Here is a 25,458-nt window from a genome sequence, read left to right on the forward strand (position 1 = left end):
TCAAAAAAAAACTCCAAATAAGCAGTTTAAATACCTCTGGACTCAGTCCCAAGAAATTGAAAGATTCTGTGAAAACAAGAAGAGTTTCAGTCAGAATTTTCAGGTGTGAATGCTTTGCATACATGGGTAAATCGGATGTAGCCTGAGTGTCAAATGTAAACTTTGGAAATGAAAGCAACATTTTGAATATATGCAGAAGAGTAACCTTTAGATATGACAAAATACTAAGTTACAGCTAGAGTGGCATTCAAGAATCTATAGAGACATTATTGCCGGTGCAGAATATACTCTTGAGAGGAAACTGTAAAACAGCATGATCTTATTTCTAAACCTATAGTCATGGATTACTTCCTGCAGAACCTGATGAAAGGAGAATTTTTATTTCTAAAAGAACATCCACAAAATCAATAAATTTTTTGTGTATTAATAAATGGCATGCTTGAAAACATCTATGCTGTCATCCTGGATTCTGTGTGTGTTTAATTGCTTACAGCCTCTGTTTTGAGGGGTCTTTCCTCTTGGTGAATCCCAGTGCTTGCCAAATTAAACACCAGTAATTCTGAGCCAAAGAATTAGAATTGTGCTTAAACTGTGTAAAAGCCAAGATTTCACATGACATTCTTAACTGTCAAATCACTATATTTTGTCCCTTGGTAGCCTTTCTGCTGTTTAAGGGCTTTTTATAACCATGCTTATTTATTTTTTTATACGTATGTATATAAAGAGGGAGGGGTTTAGGGTAATTTCACTTCATTATTATGCCTTGAAAGTTAACGAAAGACTGCTTGTGATAAATTTTACCTCCTCAGATTGGACACAGCACTGTTATGAGTGCAAGTGATGGAAAGAGAGTAAGAATGATTGAACCATAGAGAGAGTGAGCCTGTCATAAGAGTGAGCCTCTTCTCTCTCTGCTCATCAGTGCAGTACTGGGTGGGACGGGACATATTCCTAAGATGGAGACTGACTCCTCCTCCCTCTATAGTGCTGGCATCACCTCTTACCTCAACATTGTATGGAAGAAGGAGACAGGCATGACTGAAAGCCTGAAGACTTTCAGTTAACAGACTGGCATCCGTTCATTCCTTTAGACTCTTCATTTCCAAAATGAGACTGTAGATAGCTTTTCACCCTTTTTCACTGATCTGTCGCTTCCTAAAGTAAGTATAAATGGTAGAAGCACACAGAGATGCCTTCATATTTCATAACAAAGCTGAAAAATAAATGCAAATGCAGAATTGGGCTTTTCTGCTATTTCTGTGTACTTAAACTTTTTTTTTGACATTTTGATTGTTTTCTCTTTAATTTCCCTTTGCACGTACTTTTGGTTTTTTCTGCACTCTTATGGCAATTATGAGATGTTACAACTTCTTGTTAGAGTAGTAATGAAACTATTTCCTTTATGCTCTTACAGTCTGTTTCATCAATACGTTTTGTGCCCTCCCTTTTTCTCTCTTTTTTTTTTTTCCCCCCTCCGGCACTGTGAAGCTCTCTCATGTGCTTCATTTCTCCCTCTTCCCCTATTTATACCACGTCTATTTTTATGAGTGTATTAACACAGAAACCCTGTTTGAAGTTATCACTGCTTTGGTTTCCAGCTCTGTATACCTTCAGAAGAAACCAACATGTCCTGGGTGGGAAATAGGTAAAAAAAGCTGCCAAGAAAAACATTTGCATTAATTTTCTTGGAAAACCCCTGTCAGTTTCAGGCAACTCTAAAAAAATATAAATGCCTCTGGTTCAAATTGAGTATGACCACCAGTAGACAAACATCTCACGGGGATATTTGAACAAGGGTATAGCTTGTAGGATGTATGAAGTAATCCTTCCATTCTGCACAGCATTGGTAAGACCTCAGAAGCGAAGCCATGTCCAGTGTTAGCACTACATTTTGAGGAGAAGGAGGGTTGACTGGAGAAAATCCAGAGGAAAGCAATGAGAATGATGAGGAGAAGAAACATGACCTATAGGAAAAGATGGCACAGTGTAATTTAGTCTAGAGAATAGGAGACTGATAACAATCTTAAAATACATCAAAGGCAGCATCTGAGCAGAAAGAAGTACTTGGTTCCTCATGTCTATGGAGGGTAGGTCAACAGGGAATGGTCTTCAGCTGCAGCAATGGAAGTTTAGGATGAGCATCACAGGAAAGGTTTGATGGCAGGAGTAGTGATCTCAGCAGTGAAGCAGTGGAAGATTGCCAGAGGTGATGCTGGAATTTATCTAATGGGAAGCTTTTTACATCAGGTTAGGTATACATTTTTTTCAGGTATGACCCGGGTGTAACTGACCTGCCTTAGGACAGGTGCGTGGTCTAGACACACCCTTGGAATTCCTTCCAGTCTTATCCACAGTGTTTGCTTATTAGAGCTATCACCTTCCTCACTGTGGAAGGGAAAAGGTATCTTTTTCTGTCTCCACTGTATGCACTTTTCCTAACTTGTGGAGCACTGGTTCCTTGCCTGCTTCATAAACATCAAGTCACAAACTAGGAATTGTCTATTTAACTGTGTAGATTTGCAGTTTCAGTTGCGAAGAGCAGCGTGTTTTTTTGTTTGTTTGTTGTGTTTGGTGTTTTTCTGCAAACAACATGAGAAAACAACAGCTAGGTTACACTTGTATTAGCAAATAAAGCACTCACCCTGCCCCCCTTCAAAAAAACTGAAAAACCGTCTGGCTTGATCCACTGTCTCTGTTAGAAACAGCCCTAGCCTCAGCTGTTCCCCACACCAAGCCTGGGTGTTGCCTGAGAAGAGTTGCAGTTGGCATGAGTCAAAATTGTGTTGAGAAGCGTGCAAACCATTAAACACTTGGTGTGATTGTGAGACAGTGCTTGAACCCTTGTCCTGGCCCTATTTAGTTTACCAATCTGGGCATAATCCCAGAAACTAATGTGTGTCATTCTGTTCCTTGAAGAAGAATCAATTTCATTAGACAAATTTAGGTAATTGATTTACAAATGTTAATGTCTTTAATAGTAGTTATGTCATCAGATAACTGCTTTTTTTTTTCTTCTACCTTAACAGAGTTTAGGAGTGGAGACTGTACAACCTCCATCCCCCAAAGTGTCCAACAATGAATGTAGCTTTGCAGTTGGTTTTAAAGATTTAAATGGTAAGTAGCTGAATGGACTCTTTCATGCTTTTTCTGCTTATTTAATATACCTCACAGCAATAAATGAGAAGAAAAACTTCAAACGCCCTTGATAAAAAAAACAGACCAAAACAAAACAAAAACTGTTTAGCTGGAGGGTGATGTATATTTGTGTCTCCATTTAGGAAACTTAAAAGGAGACGAATTTTTTTTAAAGGGACATTATTCAGTCTTGTATAGGAGTCAGACTTTTTAAAATATCTGAATGTAGAGGAAGAAACGAAAGTGAGAAGTCCCCCAAATTACTTTCTAAAATGAAACCTTTTAATGTAAAGATTTGACTTAATAGAAGATGGAGTTCCTCAGTCTGAGGTCAGAACTGCATAAGCATTTTTGTCCAGTGGAAGTACTGGCTTCAGCTGCTTCCACTTTACATTGCTTATTCTTATTCTGATTTGCACCGTCACTTTTGCACGTACAGCTGCTTGTTGAGGGTGCATGACAAACTGAATGAGCTAGTTTATCTGAGTGTAAAAAAAGAACCTTCTCTTTGGTTTTGTTTGTGTTTTTTTTCTTTTTACTGGGGGCTGGTTGTTTGCATTTGCATGAGTTGATTTTAACCTGTGTTTTTGTCCCAGAATCAGTTCACTATTAAGCTGTCTAATGCCCCTACCAGCAAAGTAAATAGAGGGGATCATAAGCCAACTTTCCCACTGAAAAGAAAAGCTTATGAAAACACTCTATTAGCGTAACAGATAAAGCAAACTGAGACGGTCTAGTGACATGTTCACACTTAGTCTGATGAATGATCTATTCTTTGTCGGACTCTATTAGCATTTTTGTGTATCTAGTTCAGCACTCTCCATCCCTTTCCAAAAATCCTACTTAAAGCTTTCCCAATTTGTGATATTTTTTTTTTTTAAGTCTAGATTCTTCAAAGAGATTTAAACCACTGAATCTGTTGGTTCTTAAAGAACCCTTCTCTTCTAGAAAGCTAAATCACCCTACAGGATATTATTCCACAGGATCTCTTACACTATGGATAGTTCAAACAACCAAAGAAGAAATTACTTGTGAAGCAGCAGTATAGGATTTTATCTTATTCTCTGACAGAGTAGAAGACAGAAAGCAAAAGTTACAATATTTCTATCTGGTTGATAAGATGCTTTTTGAAAAACAGACTGTCTTGTTTGTTCTTTTGCTTAAAGGATCCTCAAAACCCTGCGTATTACATGAGGTATGTCACAGACATTGATCACACAATTACTAATGTGCTACCAATGATATCACACAATTTCATGTGTCTTAGAACTCTATGATTCTGCTTCATATTAATTTTAGAGATGTAGAATAGTAGTAATATATGAAGATACTCTTGATCTAGGCCTCAGTTACATGGTTTGTTGTATGTTATACCAAAACTGGCTAAGCATTTGTGTATGTACGTAAGTAAATAGCCTAATGGGAGCAAATGGAATTTCTTGCATCCATATCACTAAGCATGTGCCTGGAAACCTTGCTGGATCAGGGCCAGGTTTTGTAACATCATAAGGGCCTGAGACTATCACTGAAAGCAAAGCTTCCTGTCATGTTTAATTTGTATTCCTAGAGTTCCTTGTACTCTGAACTTCAGTATGACCAGGTCAATGGCTATTCCTAAAATGTTGGTTTTCTTGAACCCATTTAAAATGTTGTTTCCCTTCCCATAACCCTTGTATCTTACAGTAACCATGCCTTCTGCAATTTAATCTCCACTGAACTGGAAATGTAGTGTTTTGCATTGCAGTCACTCTGACACTTTTGTGGTTCTCTTTACAGAATCCCTAAGTGCCCTAGAGGACAAAGACCTGGATGCTTTAATGGCTGATCTTGTAGCAGACATAAATGATGTTGAACAGAGAACTTTACAAGCCCAGAAAACAACTTCTGGCAACGAGCAAAGTACTGTCACTCAGCCTTCCACAGGCTTGGATAGTAACATTTATTCTAAATCGAGTCCCTATGTTATGATTACTGGACAGTTTGGGGATGACCTGCCCCCTCCACCTCCAGACCCTGATTTAGACCTTCCACCACCACCACCTCCTCCTGAGCCACTCACCCAGGTAAGCCTGGGTGGAACCTTTTTCTAAGAATTCAATAGTTCCTGTAATTTTGCAAGTGGTGTTTGACATTGGAACAACAGTGGATATCCCAGGCAGAAACACCTTGGGAAGATTCTGCAATGATGAAACATGCATGAAGTGGAGTGAGGATTTTCTGTTATTGTGGGCTCAGCAATTTCTGACTGTTCCTTGACCTATTGCCCATTCCTTTGGCTTTCTAATCATCATTTTGCTAGCCCAGGACAAGCATAAATCACTCTGCTCTTCTTGATCTTGTCTTTGAAGGGAAGTAATGAAGACCATCTGCAGTATGGGACAAATGCTCTTTAGTTAGGAAGTGCAAAAGTTATCAGTAGGTACTATTTATAACAATTGGCTTGCCTGTACACTAAAATGTCAGACTTAACCATAACCTCCTTTGTGTTTGTGTTTCTTGAAGAACTGTTTTAACAACTAAAATCAAATGTGGTATTTCTAGAAGTATTAGGAGTTAGTTTCTTTGTCATGAGGTTGTGGAGAGGGAGATAATGTAATAATTCTGCCCTGTCACAGCCCTGTGGGGAGAGTACGTGCATTAGAAGAGTGACGCAGCCCAGAAACCATGAATGTGAAATCTGAAAATATCTCTTTCAGTATTCATATGCATAATAACTGTGATGGAGAGATGTTTGCATTTATGGAATGGAAAGTTTTTAGGGAATGTGAAAAGTGCTCTGTCAGCCCATGTGGAACTGTACCACTCAGTTTTGCTTAAAACCACAGGCAATTCATTGCAGTTTAAAAGTCCACACAAACTGAATATGAATCACCTCAACATCACTGCTGCCCCTGTGTTTAGCATCATACAGCAGCCGTATTTAGTAAAAGGAACAGAAAATTTGGTAGGAAGAGGACCTTTTTGATTATGCAAAAAGTGATTCACCGGATAAAGCTTCATTTGGTGCATAGGACCTTGCAGTGCTGTTTGAAGAGTGAAAGTCATAAACAAGTGGGAGGAACTTCGCCATTTTTTTGTATCTCAAAGATAATAGTTAACTTCCTATCTTAAAGGAATATCAACATTTGCAAAAACAGTAGCTAGACAGCTTCAGAAGCTGAAGTCTTTTGTTTAACTAGTATAATTGATATAGAAGAGATGTTATCAAGGTAAGTTCTATCCATTGTCCTACAAATGTGTCCCCATCTTGATTTACACTCATGACCTTTAAGAAAGTACCAGGCTTCTAAACAGTCTGGTTTGGAAGCTGAGGAAGTATGGTCTGGAAGGGTAGCTGGTTAGGTGGGTGGAGATTGGCCAAACTGCCAGACTCAAGGGGTAGTAATCAATGGTTTGCTGGCTGGTAACAAGTGGGATCAACACTGGGGCTTGTATTCTTTAATGTTTTCATCTGTGGCCTGAGTGATGACAAATCATCTGCAGATATGCTGAAGATGCTTTTAATTAAGGGCACTGACTGACAAGATGAATGACAGAACTTCAGTGCAGGGGGACCTTGAGAAACGTGAGGAATGGGCCAGCAAAACCCTCAGAAACTCAGCAAAGTACAAGGGCCTGCACCTTGTGTGGAATAACCCCATGCATTTGTACAGTTTGGGAGGTGACAGGCTGAGCAGCAGCCTTGCTGAAAAGGAGATGGCATCCTGGTGGATGCCACACTGAATAAGAACCATGAGTGCAAGGTTATCTCAGTATGGGAGACTGGCCTATGTTGGGAGGAGCATGGCCAGCAGACTTGAGGGAGCCATTATTCCTTTCTCTTGGCACTGGTGAGGCTGCAGCTGGAATACTGCATCCCGTTACGGATGTGGAGATACTGGAAAGCATCCAGCAGAAAGCTACTGGGATGCCAGGGGCATGGAGTGATCAGGGGCCAGCGAGGACAGGCTGAGGGAGCTGGAGACTCTTTAGTCTGACAGAGGACGCTGGAGTGTGATCTAATGACAGCCTAAGAGCACCTAAAGGGTAGCTACAAAGCTGGAGGAGCCAAATTCTTCTGTGGTAGTGTTAGGTCACATAACAAGGGTGAACAGCTACGTGTTGTAGCTTTGTAGTTCCAGATGGGACATTAAGAAAACCTTTTCCATTTCAAGTGGTGGTGTAGTACTGGAACAGGTGACCGAGAGACATCACAGATTCTCTTTCTTTGGAGGTTTTCCAAACTTTGCCAGGCAAAATCATGGCTGACCTGATCTAGTGTTGGTGACAGTCCTGCTTTGGACAGGGAGCCAGACTACAGCCCTCCAGACCTCTCTTCCAACCAATGTTTATATGATGCTGTGATCTACAGCTTGCTGAAATCAACAGTGCTGCACAGTTCTTTCCCTTGAGTCTTGTACTGAGCTAATTCTCTATTAGCTGGCCTCCTGCATTACCCGAGGGTCAAACAAGACTTTACAGTGAGAAGAGGATATACTTGCTAAACAAAACTGGAATTTTGTATGCAAAAATGTAGCTGGAAGTCACTTCTGTCTTCCTCAAAGTGTTCTTCTGAGATTGTGTGCCGAGTTAAATCTCTAGCAGTGTTTTCCGGTCTCTTTCCAGATATAAGGACAGGGCAGAGAAGGATGGGAATGGAAGGTAGAGGCATTTCTAAGGAACCTATCTGCTGTAGTTGATTTCCTCATTAAGGCACTGGTTCTGCTTTCTCCTGTAGCCCTTGCCTCATTTTCTGATATAGGTTGTATTCAAATACTGATGGCATACCTATTGTGTGACTTACTGTCCACAAAATTGCCTATAGGGCTATTACACAAGTTGTAGTGCAAATGATAGAGGTAATAATTGTTTAAAATTAATATAGAAAGAACTGATTTCAAATTAGTATTTACTGTCTCAGTATTTGCTTTGATATGATATTTCTGTTCGGTAGAATGAAATGCAGCTGTAAATGGAATATATTTTGGTTCATCAAAATCCGTGCTCCTGTTAGCCAGGACTCTTGATAAGTGATTCTTGAGCCAGTCAAGGCTGACGTTTTGTTTAACACTTCTGGTTGTCTATGGTGGAATAAGAATAGTGTTCGTTATTCCCAGTGCACCTGTGGTATGAAGACTCTATTCTCTAACCTTTAACTGTGCCAAAATTGACAAGTACAGCCTTTTTTTCAGGGAAACATAGAGCTGTCTCATAAGTTTCCATCTACTCTGATGTTTCTTTTTAAAACTGTCCTTAAGCTAAATAAGGCTTCGGTATTTTCTGTGACATTATCTGGATAACTTTATTGTGCTTCTGTCTGAAGGTCCAGAAAATGTGGTTATGATACTGCAGTGGGAAAACAAATCTTCTACCCTGCCAAAGCATTTCTTTAACAGTGCTAAAATTTTGCATCTGACAGTTTGTTTAATTGCATCATTTTCATTTTCAACATTAAGACAGACAAAGGTTATGAAAACCTGAAGGCTCTCAGGTGAGAGCTCTGTTGCACAGATTTGTACAATGTGTGAATTCTATTCTACACAGGTTGGACGCAGGTGAAGCCCGAGTTATACCTGCCTAAAATTTTCAGCAGAAAGCCTGCCTGCACCATGCTCAGCCACTTTGGTTAAGATGCTTTTCCTGCTTCCTGCAGAGAGATGTTTTGAGATGGTAAGGGGAGGGCCATAGTGTGAGAGGCTGTGGGCTCTTCCCTCTGTAGAAAAGTCAGCCTTACTGCGAAATCCACTTTTGTCCAACAGCTACTGTTCAACTACAGAAGCTGTTTTTGGATTCTCAAAGTTAAGCATCTCTGAGCTGCAGCAATGCAAATTTCCACACTTGTGGAGAAAAAAGAGATTTTTTTAACTGATTGCCTAATATTTGTAGTGGAGAATTTGACAACAGCAAACATGCTTGAAGCCATCTTTTTCAGGTTGTACACCTCACCTTGTGTTTTTGACATCCTAAAGGATGCTGGTATCCTGGGGAAGCAGTGATAAACCATAAGATGTTTAGTTCAGTGAAAGGGATGTCAGTCAGGAGTAGTTCCATTATGATTTAACCTGCCTCAAAGTTTGGGATGAATAAGATAACCTTCTTAGCCTTACTTAACAAGAAGCATACCTAATGTGTTGTGTCTTTTCAGGAAGAACGAGAGGCACAGGCTAAAGCTGACAAGATTAAACTTGCACTGGAGAAACTGAAGGAAGCCAAAGTTAAAAAGGTGAGCCTTTAAATAGTGCAATGCTACCATAAGAGCTACCAGATAAGTATCTATTATCATTCTTCTCAATAATAAAGTTCTTACTGAAGTTGCTAGGCTTCTTCATATTTTGTCTGTAACTTGAGACACCTGAAGATACTCTGTGGAGCTGTCTTCTCATCCACTTGAAGAGAAGTCTCTGGGAGAATGCTACATCTGAGGGACTTACTTTTAAGAGGACTTGGAATGCTCTGCCTCTTTTTTTTCCAGTGCTGGGGCAAAGCCTACTGTTCTGCTAGGTTGCTTTAGAGAAAGTGGAATGTACATAAAAATGTTGCTTACTTTTGCTGTGCCGATTCCAGAAGTATTAAACTTTTCTTCTACAGTGGAAGTGGATGTAGCTAATCCCAATTAAATTAATGAGGGTCTTCTTGCTAAATCTTTTCACAGCAATATAGTAATGTACAAGGATAATAGAAATTTTTTTAGACCAACAAATTAAAAAGCTTCCAGCCAGAGTCTGCACAGTGCTGCAGTGTGACAGGTAATTATGCCCACTCATCCTAAGCTAGTGTTCTAGCTGAATTCAACAGAAGCTGCAGATGTTCAACTCTGATGTTCCTCTGAAAAACGGATGTGAAGAAAAAACAATCATGACTTTTCAGTGTTGCTCAAATAGGAGATGAGAAGTGCTGGAGATCAGAGCCCACGGGGCTTCCAAGAAGAATAGAAGCTTCCAATAAATTTGGGGGTGTCCAGACTTGAGATGGTTCCCACAGAACAGTTTACGTTCATGTGCAAGTGCCACTTCTGAAGAGAATGAGTTGGGAGGATTTCGCCAATGTTGTCTTTGGAAAGCTCTATAACTAAACTTATGGCTGCTCATTGGTCACCTTCTTTTTCTTGCAATGTTAGCAACTCTCCTTTGGGAGGAAACAAAACTTTATTTTGAAGACTTTTTTTTGTTTCAGTTTTTTTTCCACCATGAATATTTGGAACCATAGGGTAGAAGGAAGGGTTAATCTTCTTGTGGCTCTGTAACTATAATGAAATTACTGTGTCATTCTTGAATTCTAAATTGACTAAATAATTGTCAAGAAAACTGGTCTGCTCTCTTTTACTGAAAGTGGAGGGCAGAAGCCAGGGAGGATGGTGAAAAGCAAGCTCATAGCCCTGGACTTCAGGCGAGCCGACTTTGGCTGCTTCAAAGATCTACTTGGAAGAGTCCCGTGGAATAGGGCCCTGGAAGGAAGAGGGACCTAAGAAAGCTGGTTAATATTCAAGGATCAGCTCCTCTAAGCTCAAGAGAGTTCCATCCCAGTGAATGAAGTACCACAAAGATTATTAAGGAACTGAAGCATCTCCCATGTGAGGAAAGGCTGAGGCAACTGGGACTGCATAGCCTAGAGAAGAGAAGGCTCCAGAGGGATCTTGTCAATCTATAGAAATGCCTGAAGGGAGGGTGCAAAGAGGATGGAGCCAGACTCTTTTCAGTGGTGCCCAGGGACAGGCCCAGAGGCAATGGGCACAGACAGAAACATGGGAGGCTCCCTCTGAACATTGGGAAACACTTTTTTATTGTGAGGGTGCCTGAGCACTGGCACAGGTTGCCCAGGGAGGCTGTGGAGTCTCCATGCTTGGAGATAACCTAAAAGCCATCTGGACATGGTCCTGGACAATGGGCTCTGGGCTCTAGGTGGCCTGCTTGAGCAGGAGGTTGGACTGGATGACTTCCAGAGGGCCCTGCCAATCTCAGCCCTTCTGTGATGGAAGTTGCATGCATGTTTTTGAGCAGTCAGTTGTAATCAGACAAAAATACCCATTTTTCCACAGTCATCTTGTAGATTATACATATACAACATTTCTTTTTCTCTATGATCAGCACTATGGCTCAGTTGCTTGTTTCAGAGAGGAAGATACTTGCAAGAGTTGCAATCAAAGCAAGTTCACATTTCTTGTTACATTTGCTTTTACTTTTCAGAGATAGTGTAGATTTTCTCTTGGGGATCATCACTCTCTGCTTCTACCTACCAAAGCTGCTTATGCACACATTTTAAAATAAGGAGCTATTTAAACAAGATTGTACGGAGAAGCCCTCCCAACTCGCCAGTTCTGTTACAGTTTCCATGTACAGATCCTGTAGTCAAATTTTCTTCTGTTTTCAGTACTAATGGATCATTTAAAGTACTTTCCTTACAATGTATTTGCAGTTCTTTATCATATTTTATGTACTTCAGCATTTTCTTGCATTGTTCCTCTCTGAAAAAATGTGCACACTGTATCTTGTTTAACAAATACTTCATAATATGAAGAAATAATGTGTGTCTTAGGTTAATTTGGTCAGTATAAGAAACTCATCTGTTTGCTTATTCATGGGTGTTGGACTACCGCCATCTTAGTACAATCCAATTTCAGGTTAGTCTGTTGGCATGGCAAGATTCTTCCATTCTTTTTGTCATCGAAAACAAAACTTTTCACATTTCTAGCTTGCATTAAGGACACTCTGTCCTTTTGTACTTGGTTTCCCTATCAAACATTTTCCTTAATTGCACATCTAGCAGATTTAGAGCAGAGATTAAATTCTGCTTTTTCTCCATAGCAATTTCACTTTTCCTGAAGTCATGCACAGGACAAGGTTCAATTTGCTTGTTTGAGAAAAGGTCTTTGTTTTGGTGGCCATATAATGTGAAAGCTTCCAAGCTGTTTATTCCCTCAGCTCACTGCGGAACAGGGTGCCTTTGAATCAGTAATAACCTTCAGCCTTAATCTTTCTTATCTGCATTAGCAGGTTCAGACTAGTCTTTTACTTGCTTCTGGAATTAACTGACTTCTGTGATTCTGTACTCAGCTTGTTGTCAAGGTGCACATGTATGATAACAGCACAAAGTCACTAATGGTGGATGAGCGTCAGGTGACACGTGATGTTTTAGACAATCTCTTTGAGAAAACCCATTGTGACTGCAACGTCGACTGGTGTCTGTATGAAATGTACCCAGAGCTGCAAATTGGTAAGTGGCATAGTGACAGAGCATGTAACAAATGGATATAGTGCATCCTATGCTATTGGTAATCTTGAAAAGATAATTAACAACATTTCTTCTGCCTGTGTGTCCACTGGTGTTGGAACATCACAGTCTCTAAGCTGAGGGATGCTGCGGGAATGTACTTGGGCTGTTCTTGCTGTAGAAACAAGTGTTCCATTTATCTGTGCTGTCACTGCAGAAGGCTCCTTGCCCACCACCATTTCCGTTATTCTGTTTTACACAAAATGGAAGGACCATGTGGATTTCACTATGTTTATCAAGGCAGTGACAGACCCAAACACACCAATGCTCGACTCCACTCTCTGAAGAGAGGATGAAGTGCTGAAGTGCTGTCAGCAGGCTGTTAGATACTGGCCAAACAAATGCTGTAATTAAACAAGACTGTCTGAGAAGTGTTTCTGTCATTTCTAATGCTTTTCACGTGTGATAGCCGTTTTCTTAAATGTAGTTGTGAACAGGCTATCGCTCTTTGATGAGGCTGTAGCTCTACTGGTGGTACCTTATGATTTAGGAAGTAACTAACCTGGCCTCCAGGTATCTGGGAAACAGCTGTGCAAAACTTATGTATTGTTTGGTGCAGCTTAATGAGTTTTGTTTCAAAAAGGCTTCAAATGGAATATTTTCTAATTGTGAGTTATTTCAGAATCTTTTTATTGTCCAGGCTGCAGACGTATTCACATCAAAAGGAAAATTGCCATAACTTTCTTCCAGGGTTGCTTTTGACCCAGAAAAATGGGAAGTTGTCAAACATGCTTTAGCATTCTTAGTTTACAGACTCCCAGCAGAGATGTAAAAATACACAAATAAAGTTAAATATCAATATTGCACTTTAAAAGAGCCTCAGGAAATCATCCTGCTAAACTAAAACAAAGAAATGCAAAAGTAGCTGGGAAAAGCCTGACTGCTCATGAGCAAGGAGATACTCGTCTGCTTGTAAGAATGGCAGAGATATGAACTGCCAATCCGTTCTTTCTACTCCTTTAAAATGATACATGAAGCAACATAGGTGCATTCTTTTGTACCTGCTTATCTTAACTAGAGAAAGACTGGAAATATCATTAGACCATAGAAATATCACAAATGTCAGAATAATTTTAGAGTGTTTTGTTGTCTTTGAAATTTGCTCCCTCGGGTCTAGTGTGACTTGGGCAAAAGTTTCTGAGTGTTAAGATGACAGTATGTAAACAGATTGTTTTCTGAATCTCCATAATAATTAAAAAGAGTGTACCTGTGTTTCTTCATAATCAGGATAGACATTTTTAATTCCCCACAATTAAAACTACAGGCATCAGGGAGATCATATGCTACAAACATTGGTGTTAATGGTTAGACTTTTTTTTTTTTAAAGTAAAAATTACTTGTGTTACTTTAATCCCAGCCAATGCTAGGTGCTTTGGGTTAGGGTTAGAGTATTGATATAGTAAGCATTTACTCTCATAATGAATTAAAACTATTTTAAAAGCCAGGACAGAATAAGAGTAGGGAAGGAAATAAATCAGTAGCTGGTTCAGGAAAAAAGGAAAAGTCTGTGAACTCCTCATGCAGAGGTCTGTCACCAGGTGCAAATCAGCTGGGAATGGAACCTTTTTGTTTGTAGAAGGGAATTTTAATACAGATGAAATGGTATATATTCTTTCTTCTGCTTCCAGTGCACAGTAACATTTTGTTCAAAATCAAAACAATGTGAACTATTCTTTATTTTTGTCAATATACTTCTTGGCAGTTCTAGATAGTTCTGTTACCATCAGCATGCTTAGAATACAGGCTTTCCTGCCCTTTCCTTTTCTTCTTGCTTTCTATGTTAGTATTGAAGAGAATAAAATTATGTTTACTTTAAGAAGCAAATCTGAGCAGCAAATATTTCAGGCTGAACTGAAAGTCCAAGCTAGTTTTATGTCAGAAGATCCTTGACAGAATATCTTATATATACTGTCATTCTGAAAAATTTATTGCAAATAAAAGAAACTACAGTTTTAGATTAAATACTTATTAAATATTACAAATAATCTTGGTAGTGAGATGGTGATATAACACTGGACTGTACATACCAGCATGTGTTTTGCAATAAGGAGTATCACCTTATAATAGGCATCCAGATTTTACTTTTTTTTTTGTAACAATAAAGATAAAAAAGACCCTCCTGAAGACAGTAAGGTCATACCTTATATCCAAGAAAAGCCTGGTACTGGACGTGAACAAAAGTGTATGTGGCAAAAATTAGTGTTAAATAACTAGTGTTATGACCTGAGACTTATTTTATGGCTATTCTGGACTGTAAGATACTGTTTACCCTTCAGATCATTACTTGGGTTTTATGCAGTGTTTTATATTTCCAATGCATTGCAGAAGTATCAGTTGCTAAATGAAAAGTGTTGTGTTGCTTGTGGTGTTATAAGTTACTGTGTATATGTGAACTGGCCCTGAACCTAATGTCATTCTGTGAATTTAATGAATTCACAAAATTTAGTTTTGATGGGACATCCTGAACCCTTGTCAAAAGTAACAAGAAGTGTTAAAAAACGCCTACAAAATGTATGCTTTATTATCTCATCTCATACTAGGCCAATTTAGGCCACTGAAAGATGTGATCACCACAGACCACCGAAATGGGAGTAGAGCTGTTCCTGGGGAACTGCCAAATTCATACTGAAAATTGGTGCGGAGTGAATTCCCTGCCCCAATACTGAATTTGTAGAAAATGCAGTTTGTGTCCTTCCAAAATCACCTGTTCAGTTATGCTCAATTCCCTTTCCTTCCAAAGGGAGTTTGTGTGACTGTTTAGCTACTTTATACAAGTGAAACAGCAGAAGAAGAGATCAGAGTTACCTAACCACAGCATACCCTGTGGCTTTCCTGGGTGGAGGATCTGGGTTCAGATCAGTTCAGGAAGGGAGAGGACTGACAGTAGGTCTCCCACATCTCTGATCAGTTTTTTAACTCCAGCGATGCTGGGTGAAACAATAAATCTTCACATCAGTTCTCAGTCTGTCTTCCTATTTCCTCTGTTTTGCTATTTCTGTTTTTATTTAAAAAAACAGTTGCTTGAAACAGAACATTTTGTTTTCAGTGCACAGAATTCTTCCTCCTGACATAAAGCAATTTTTAATTTGTTCCAGTAAGTAAAAAGACAAGGAAATAAGTTTTTATTATTTTTTGAATTTCATTAGCCAAAGTGAACATATAGCCCCCTAGTCATACTGCAAACCTTAAAAAACACAAGCAAACAAAAGCAGAAAGCCGCTGAGAGGCATAGATGTAACCATCTGCTCCTAGTGGGTCACCGTTTCCATCCTTTGCAGTCTTTGGGCAACAGCACAGAGATGCAGGAGGAATCCAGGAACATGCCAGAGCTACATAAGGCATCTTCTGTAGCTGATTTGCCCGTCCACATGATACTGTTTTCATGTGGTTTTACTGCCTTCTGTGCAGTGAAAAAGAGTGCTGGGCTGTCCAGCTCTGAGCAAACATGAGATAATGATTACATTCTTACAGAGGAATTTCTGCAGCCTCAGGAGAGGGGAGAGAGGGTTTGAGTGTCTTACATTACCTTTTCTGTCTCTCCAGAAAGGTTTTTTGAAGACCATGAAAATGTTGTTGAAGTGTTATCAGACTGGACTCGAGACACTGAGAATAAGATTCTGTTTTTGGAAAAAAGTGAAAAATATGCTTTATTTAAAAATCCCCAGGTAAGCTAATATGGTATTTGGGTAAGAGTCTAAAATTATGTCATTTAGTCTGTATGCTGCCCATTGCATTGTTGAGTTACTTTCAGCTCTGTCAGTTCGGAACTAGAGAAAGCAAAACTTGTACTTTCAACCAAAAAAAACCCAGAATGTTGAATGCAAGGATTTGAAAATTTGTGCTTTCTGTTCTTTTCTGGTATTATTTTAAAGTCCCATCTGCAGTGGTAAAAAATGAAGCATGTAGTTCTCCACTGGTACAAGGTGTTGCTTAGGCACAGCTCTTGGAAGTGGGGTGAGGTGGCACAGTTGTAAAAACCTGGCCTTTGTCGTTACTACAGTTTCACTATTTCTACTGATGAAAATCAACATTTCCTTGAAGTTCCATTTTTTTGCCAGTTGTACATGGAATTCCATAAAGAGTATGTTGAGTACTAGAGAGAGTTTATCTGGATTTCATTTAGACTGGGGAGAAGAATTGGGTGAACAGTAACTTGTGCACATTAACTATGTAAAAAGAGGATCTGCACACTGACTTGCGTCAAATTATTCAGGATAGGTGTATACACAAATGATTTTATTCAGCATTGCCCAAAAAATGAGTCAAATATATAATTTGGCTGCAAATCTCACCAAGCTGCTCATTAGGAAGTTGTTTTTTAGAATGAGCCAGTGTTTCAAATAAAACCCACAGAGAGGAAGTTTCCTTCATGGACACAACAAGTATCCACAGTCAGGGAACGAAAACTTATCCTGCAGTGTACATGGATTGATGTTGATTTTGAATATGAAACAGCAAAGCCAAGTTTGGGAGTAAAACGTATGTGATGGCTCGAGATGTCATGCTTTCTAATGCACATTTACATTCAAACCTCTGCCACTAGATATGTTTGAGTGATTCATACACTAGCAGTGTTATTTGGGCAAACGGCTTAGGGCAAGGCTGTGAACCTCCCATAGGACATGAATTTTTGATGAAGATCCTGGGCATTTGGACTGCAATGCACCTTAGAAGTAAACATGACCTAAACCAAAACCAGAATAAAAGTGTAGCATTGTTCTCCGATCTCAGGACATGCTGAGCTGATCGGATGTGTCCGCAACCCTTGAGCTTCAGCCCCTCTGTGATAAGCTCTAAAATGAACAGCCTAACGAAACTGGATCAGTTGTGGCTATCACACTATTGAAATATTTTGCCAGTAATAAAGTCTAACCATCTGTCAGGCTTAGTAAATTCGAACATTGTGAGACAGGCAGAATAGTACAGTCATATCGGCCGTTTGCCTTTTTGGCAGAAAATAATCGGTGTTGTACAGACAGAGCTCACACTGGATAATGAAACATGGTAAAATACATGATCTGGAACCAAATGGAAATGCTGGGTTGGTGGGGGGCAGGGTGTAGGATTACATAATAAGCTACTTGTGGAAATTATGGTGTAACCAATGGGAAACTGAAATCCAATGCTCTGATACTGTATTCTCAGTATAGTCAGCCTCCTCCTCTCCTAGCTCAGTCAAGGTTGCCTTGTAAACTCATTTTGTGAATACAGAAATTGCAGAATGCTTGTTTTGACACAGCTAGTTGTGGTAATGCAGCAGCGGTTGGATTCCTTGTTGGTCTTATTTAGTGCTCGTTCTGTCAGAGGTTGTCTGTGGAGATCTCAGAGTTTTGTAACTTGCAGATATTTTTCTGGGAAAAAAAAAGAGGCAAATTCCAAAGGTGCCCAGGTGCCTACAATTTATTCTTAGACAAATTAGCGATACAGAATCTTAGTGATAAAAAGTATTTGTACTAGTGATACAAAGCAATTAAATGCTTGAAAAAAATCTTATTATAAAGATGTCGAGATGCATTGCTGAAACAAATGGACCTCTGGAGAAGCACTATAACCTGTGCCAATATTCATTGTTTCTTTCTGTGAACTGGTTATATATCTGGCATAGATTAAGCAACAGTTAATTAAACATGTTTCATTTTCTAAGGAGGAACTGAGGTTTTGAAGTGCAGGATTTATCCTCTATGTCTGTGCTAGCAACATGCTGCTCAGCTAACACCAGTGGCTTTTCTGAAGGTTGTTATTCTTGTCATGAAGTACTCTCTAATATTTTTCTGCAGCTTTGTTTCTGAAAACAATTTTTTAAAGTATTTGGAATACATTTTAGAAAAAGATCTGCAAAATCCTTAGATGTCCCCCTCTTCACGAAGACACACACACTTTTGCCCTTTCATCACCATGATTTCATTTACCCTGCAGGAAACTAGCAGTAAAAGACTGTTCCATGAATGGCATCAGTGACTCATCTACAGAGGTGGAACGTCACAAGTCTATAACTAAAGGATGAAACAAAAATATATATTGGTACATGTGTAAATAAAGAAAATCTTTATAACACAGGACAGATGATGCTTTGTTATACAGTTGAGTGATGCTGTGCTTGACTCTTGAAACGAAATATTGTCAGGTCTCAACACCTCTTTTCAAAAAGCTCAAAGAATAATTCTCAGTTAAAAGAGACTAAAAAAAAGAAACATGTAGGTAGTGCTTTTGCTTAATTTAAACAGGTTTATTTGTAAGAGGCAGCTGAATCTAAACTCCTGACTGTAAATGCTGGTCACACTTTTAGAACATTATATTTGATTTTTGCTTACATGGATTTTGATTTCATGTGTTTCTTTTTTGCTGATACAAGCAGACAGGAGAAGTTCAAACAATACAGGTGATACCACAGACGTGGGTATTTTGGTTTTCATTTTTTGTTATTTTTGGACAGTATTTATGAAAATTAATGAAAATCTCTACAGTGAGTACTTTTATGATTGTGCTCCCTCATATGTAAACCAAAAGCAAGAGCTATATCCTCCCATGTAGAACCCACACCCAGAATTGACATTTTATTTCTTTCAAGAAGCAAGATTTCTAAAGAGTGTGAGAAGGAGGTAGAGTAAGTATTTGTAATGTCTTTCATAACAGGACAGCTATAGTGAGTTTCACTCTTGCAGATTTATTTTGAAGTCAGTGAAATTGGGCTAGTATATTTTGTTTTTCCGCCACATTTGTAAATCAGGATTTTTCTTTTGTCTCCACTGTTACCCAGTGAAGGAAGCATAGAAGGGTGACAGGGAACCTATTTAGTGTGCTGGCAAATATGCAAAGAAATAGACGTGAGGAAAGGGAAGTGTTTTTCACTGTACTCCCACTGTTTAGTAATCTTAATTTCTCTCTCAGTTAGTGTATCTCAGACTGTGGTATAGTTTCAAGTTGAAGATGATACTTCAATAAATGTTTTCCTTTTTCTGCCTTGGGACTGTAACACACAAACAGTCTTTACACATTTGAACCATTTTGCAGATGACTTTTAATCAGCCTACTAAGTGCTTTGCTGTTAGCTGCGTCCTAGCTTGTGTACACCTTTCATTTGTTCCATGTTCACCCTTCTTTGGTGATGAAGGCCATCATCCTCAAGGCATGAAGAGTCAGCTGTAATGATTTCTTCAAACATTATCAAATCAAGTAAACAGAATTGAAAATCAATTTTTTGGGGCTTCGAAAGAGCTTTGCCTTTAGCTTCATTTATTTACATTTGTGATCTTCAGAGCAATTATAGGTATCTTCTAATATTTTTAATGTGCATTTTTTTAGGGGACACTTCATGATATGGGTTGCAGATATGACTGTGTTCTGTTTTATTTTTTCTGCACAAACTGTGCTGCATTCAGTATGCAGTTGCAATGGGCTGAAATGGGATGTGATCTGGCCAGTTCTTGCCTCATTCCGGGTGCAGGTTGGATGAACATAAGCAGGCAGCTCATTACACAAAGAAGACAGTCATGAGTATGGAGCAGCTGCCTTGTTTGCTGCATGCTGTCTGGTGTGTGCTGTTGGGGACCTTGCAGATCTTCTGGAAAAACAGTGTCAATAGCTTGAAAGCAAAAATACAATCTAAGTGGAAGGGGAAGCAGAGGGAAGATGCTACCTTGAATGCCTGTGTTTTGCTGTGTACTGACAAGTAGCTGCTGCATTCCAGCTTGGATGGGGCTGTGTATGAAAAAAGATGAAAGGTGTGAGAGAGGTGCCGTTTCATTTAGGAAATTCTTTTCTGAATATAGAGACATGGAACACCGATCAGAGAGTTTGGCAGTGCAGTTAAGGCTACAGTTTCTATCATGATCCAAGTTTGGTTTGCTTACATGCCACCAAAGATGTTCTTTGAAACCATTGAAATCACCTTCTGTCTTCCACTGTTTGAGGATTATGCAGTGGAGAGAGATACAGCCTGAATTTCTCTACCTGCCTTTCCACACAAAAGGAGATGGCTGTATCCCTAAGTGGAAATGTTTTATGCATAGACTAGTGGTACTTTACAGTACAAAGAACAAAATTCCCTTAAGCTGGCTATAAAATCTTTACAGGATTTTCTTTTGTGCATATGGGATTTTCCTGCTAATGTAAAGCCATAAATGGGTCATCAGCTAGTTTTGCCACTGTCTTGCATAAGCGCAGGGGGAAATGCTGGCATAATGTCTCTTAAGGATGTCATACCTGGCTAGCAGTACATGTCAAAACCACCACTGTGGCTCTGCATTAGTCTGAGTCAGGCAGAACGGCAAGGGAGAGGAACTGGCTTTGTGTCAGCTTCAGCTGCTCTGGGGTGTGTGGGCACAGTGAGTAATTCAGCAAAAACTCTCGACAGCTCATCTCTGCAGCAAATAACCCAAACGGTGTCAACAAAGCAAACCCAATAACAACGTATGCCAGCATACTTTGTTTTGTTTGTTAAAATAACCCTTTATGTTTGCTTTCTTATGTTATCAGCCCAAGAGGTTACCTGTGAAGTAAGGTCAGCTCTCTATCAAGAGAAATACATTGTCTTTTGAATGTAGAAAATAGTTAATTCTCAAATCTGTAGACATATGCAGAGAGCTGCCCTGTAGCCGCATCTTATCCCATTAATGACCTGACATCCCAAACCAAACATGCGTTTCCCAGTGGTGTCCTCAGACAGGAAAGAGCTTGCCTTTTATCATGACCTTTGACTACTGGACTTGGAATGACCTCTTGTGGACACATGTGGTTTGCCTCCTATAGGATGAATGCTTCTGATCAAAAATAGGAGACCACACAGTGATAAAACAAGTACAGTGCACAGTCTGCTTCCCAGGTTTTTAGCCACTGATGAATAATAAATACCGTGTACTTCCAGATTTCAGGGCAGAGACATAAAGGAGGTAATCAGTAATGAATGACCTGTGTGTTGGTAGGTGAAAGATGACAGTGTACATCTGTGTGACATTGGTTTAGGTGACAGAGCCCTGTTTCCCTAATGAAAAAGCTGTGTCATTAGAGATCCAGCATGGATATCATTATAAACTTTCTCTCTCTGCCATTGATTGTGTCAGTACTGGGTGGTCTGTGTTTCTGCTAAATAAATGCCAGATGCCTGAATGTGCATCAGTTGTAATCAGAGGAGCTTTGTTTTCTTATTATCAGTGCACTGAAGGCTGACTGAGCCAGATGAATGCTCTCCCCACCGGTAGTAAAGCTGATGAGCCAAACCTTGTTGAGGTAGTGATAAGGTGTACTTACCTTGATAAATCTTCATTGTGTATTTTAGGGCTTGTACTATGTCTTTATAGTGATCTGTAGAAGAAGAAGACTTACAGCTTGCATGTCCTTCTACTTTCCAAATCCATCCCAAAGTCTGGAGGCGAAACCCAGCCTAACAGTACCCTCTGAGTTTTCTCTTCATACCTTCATCAATGCAAAAGTGGGTGTGCCAATATCAAGCCAGTAGTGTTGTGATAGTGCTCCCTGTCAAGAAAAGCTGTTGCACATGTACAGAGGACTTGACTGCAGCTGCTCAGAACAGTATCTTTTTTTCCAGTGGGATGAGTGGAACATTGTCAGTCAGTCAGACCTATGGTTCTGGACTGCCTAAGCAGGCATCGCTGTATGGGTTGTACCGAGAACACATTTCTAAGGGGGTTTTGTTTTGAGCTGGTTTGGGTTTTCTCCACTATGAATACTGTCTTCATATGTGGTCATGAAGCTGTGATCCTTAGTGTTTGCTTACCTTCATCCATGGACTAAAGATGTGCCCAAGCAGTCCTGACCCAGCTATGTGCCGCTGCATATCCTAGAGAAGAGCATTGCTGTATTTCCTAGCAGAACAGTCTGTTGTATTGAATGTTCAAGTTTCTTATGTTCATACCACAGATATGGCATCAGCATAGGCCATATTTCAGGAGGCTGTGTTTCTGATGTTCCCTGTCTGGTTAAATGTGAATTTTTAAGAAAGTAGTTTTTAAAGAGTTGTTTTTGAGATCATCCACACCTCTTCCCCTTCCTCTCCTGGTGCCCCTCCAAAAACCGTCTGCTCTGAGGCTTGTGTTCTGGCAGACAGCTGTTCACAGCACTGCTTGAAAAAGAAGATGTGGTTGTGTGGAAGAGCAGGGTTTCACTTCAGATAAACCTCATTGCTGTAAACATGGTATGCTGGCAGGGCAGATTTGCTGCTTGTTTGTTTCTTTTTTATACTGTGGCAACAGCATGTTCCTTCATTAACACACTTCTCATTTGTCTTTTGGTAATGTTTGCATTTGTGTTGCAGTTTAGTCATTGTGGAGTTCTTCATGTCTCAAGACTATGAGTATGTGGCTACATATTTACATGTCTAGAGGTGGAGAGAGATGAAAAGTCAGATAAAGTCTTAGTTTTCTTCTTACAGAACTGTGGAAGAGTTACAGAATTAGAAGTATTTTTAAAGTAGATAGCTTTCAAAATTTGTCAGGTTTTTACGATTTTGTCTATTTCCTAGACAGTGGTGTTTGTTTTATGCCCTTTGTTCTGCAAACTTAGCTTTTTGACTAATTCCGTGGAAATCAGTAAGACTGTCCCATGCATTAAGTATTTTCCAAACCCAAGCTCCTCTTCTACATGTACTTTTGTTCAGAAAATGATAAAACATGAGAACTTTGAGTGTTAGCATTCTGGCCTTAAGCCCACGGCTAACAATGCTACTTGACGCATGGTGTAGCTCCTGGATCTACCTGCTTCCTTCATAATTACAGCATCACAGAATGGTAGGGCTTGGAAGGGACCTCTGTGGGTCATCCAGTCCAACCCCCCCTGCCGAAGCAGGATCACCTACAGCAGGCCGCAGAGGACCTTGTCCAGGCGGGTCTTGAATATCTCCAGAGAAGGAGACTCCACAACCTCCCTGGGCAGCCTGTTCCAGGGCTCCGTCACCCTCAGAGGGAAGAAGTTCTTCCTCAGGTTCAGACGGAACTTCCTGTGCTTCAGTTTGTGCCCGTTGTCCCTTGTCCTATTGCTGCATACCACTGAAAAGAGTTTGGCCCCATCCTCCTGACACCCACCCTTCAGATATTTGTAAGCATTTATAAGGTCCCCTCGCAGCCTTCTCCAGGCTAAACAAGCCCAGCTCCCTCAGCCTTTCCTTGTAGGAGAGATGCTCCAGTCCTCTCACCATCCTTGTAGCCCTCCGCTGGACTGTCTCCAGTAGCTCCTCATCTTTCCTGAACTGGGGAGCCCAGAATTGGACAGAGTACTCCAGATGGGGCCTCACTAGGGCAGTGTAGAGGGGAAGGAGAACCTCCCTCGACCTGCTGGCCACACTCCTCTTAATGCATCCCAGGATCCCGCTGGCCTTCTTGGCAACCAGGGCACACTGCTGGCTCATGGTCAACTTGTCATCCACCAGCACACCCAAGTCCCTTTCTGCAGAGCTGCTCTCCAGCAGGTCCGCCACGAGCCTGTACTGATGCATGGGGTTGTTCCTCCCCAGGTGCAGGACCATGCACTTGCCCTTGTTGAATGTCATCAGATTCCTCTTCATGCCCACCTGCCTTGCTGTCTGCAGGCGGCCGGGCTCTGCTGTCTGGCCATGCTTGTTTTTGAGCAAAGCCACTGCACATCCTCTGACACACCAGTCCTAGCATGCTCCTGAGCTACCTTCCCACTGCCTGAATTCGCACGTATGTCCAAGTGCTGTCCTCTTGTCTGTCTGTACAATGCAGATGGACGCAAAATTGTTTTTGCTGTTTAACAGTGGGTGAATTAGTTTTTACTGGTAATGGTGTGCATGAGCTGCTGTGCTGCCTTGTTGCAGGGGCAGACAAGCACTGGGTCCTCTGAGGGCGGCTGCAGCTCACAACCCTCTGTCTCAGAAGCAGAGGGTCATTTCAAAGTGTGGGCTTTTGTTTCAGGAGACTGGAGCACATGTGCCAAGGTATCATGGTGATCATTTCTTCTGATTTCTTCTAGATGTTTGAATACCTTCTCCATTGTATAAATATACTTTGCAGAGCGTGAGCAGGGTTTAATAGTAGAAAATAGTAACTTTGGATAAAGGCTTTGGCATATAAGCACTTTTATGAAAAATTAAGAGATTAATTATTTTCAGAGTGCCAGATATGAAGCATGCAAATTACCAGATTGGGTTGTTAGGAAAAAAGCTTTCTAGCCTTTTGATACTGCATTGCATTCGTTGTATATCAGTGTGCAATTAAATGTTATGTTCTCTACTGCCTGCAATAATACACGAAGCAGTGAAAATTGGAAAGATATAATCAAACCCATTGATCCAGAAAAAAAGCCAATAACATAAGCCAGTGTTTTTAAAATTTGGGAGGCTGTATATACATAGGCAGAAGTAATTTTGTATTACTTTTGAATTATACTAAAAATAAAGAATTGAAACTCATGAGCAGGCAGCTGTGATTAAAGTTTTCTATAAGAAGAGTCCATAAGCTTCTGCCTCTTGCATCTGCTAGCTTGGGTACTCAATATTGAAAGACTAACTATTGAATGGATTTGTAGTGATCCAGTTACTTGTAGTGCTATCTTTATAACGAACATCAATTTCTTTTGTCTCTTAATCAGGATTTCTACCTGGCAAACAAAGGGAAGAAGGAAAGCAAAGAAATGAATGATAAAAACAAAGAGGCTTTACTGGAGGTAAGCCAACTTTCTAGGTTGATGCAAATGTCACCAAAACTCTGCCACTATCTGCATCTGCTCTGCAGCAACAGAGTTTAGTTCTTTGTGGGCAAATGTGTAACAACAGGAAGTTCTGTACTGGTTGTTGTCTTTGTGTCTAAGGTTTAATGTGTGGATTTTCCTCTGCATGTGCTGCTCACCAGTAAAAATGTAGGTTGTATCTCCTATCAGAGAAGTTAAACAATGAAGAATTATTTTGTTGTTATAGGCCCCTGTGCCATGGAACATTTTTACTTAGTGTTTCTATGAACAGTAATGCCATGATAACAATAAAAGCAGTGTTATGCAAATATGAATAAAAGAAGCAGCTGTACCACACCCTTAGGCCAGCCCTTGTGACTTTATATTGTTAGTAAGGTTGTTCAGTAGCAAATAATTATCTTTTGGGTTAGAAGTAGA

The 25,458-nt window shown here is 40.1% G+C and overlaps 1 protein-coding gene across 2 annotated transcripts in view; it reads left to right on the forward strand.

Moving 5' to 3' along the window:
* The window catches only part of APBB1IP (amyloid beta precursor protein binding family B member 1 interacting protein), a 75,085-nt gene that overhangs the window by 20,068 nt on the left and 29,559 nt on the right, over window positions 1-25,458 (forward strand). For both annotated transcript variants that reach the window (XM_075419562.1, XM_075419563.1), the window contains exons 3-8: window positions 3,027-3,114; window positions 4,912-5,198; window positions 9,260-9,337; window positions 12,165-12,324; window positions 15,925-16,046; window positions 24,943-25,017. In XM_075419562.1, the coding sequence (XP_075275677.1) occupies window positions 3,027-3,114; window positions 4,912-5,198; window positions 9,260-9,337; window positions 12,165-12,324; window positions 15,925-16,046; window positions 24,943-25,017 (810 nt within the window). The remainder of the gene's footprint in view (window positions 1-3,026; window positions 3,115-4,911; window positions 5,199-9,259; window positions 9,338-12,164; window positions 12,325-15,924; window positions 16,047-24,942; window positions 25,018-25,458) is intronic.

This window comes from Opisthocomus hoazin, chromosome 4 (genome assembly GCF_030867145.1).
Source record: "Opisthocomus hoazin isolate bOpiHoa1 chromosome 4, bOpiHoa1.hap1, whole genome shotgun sequence".
Lineage (NCBI taxonomy): Eukaryota > Metazoa > Chordata > Aves > Opisthocomiformes > Opisthocomidae > Opisthocomus > Opisthocomus hoazin.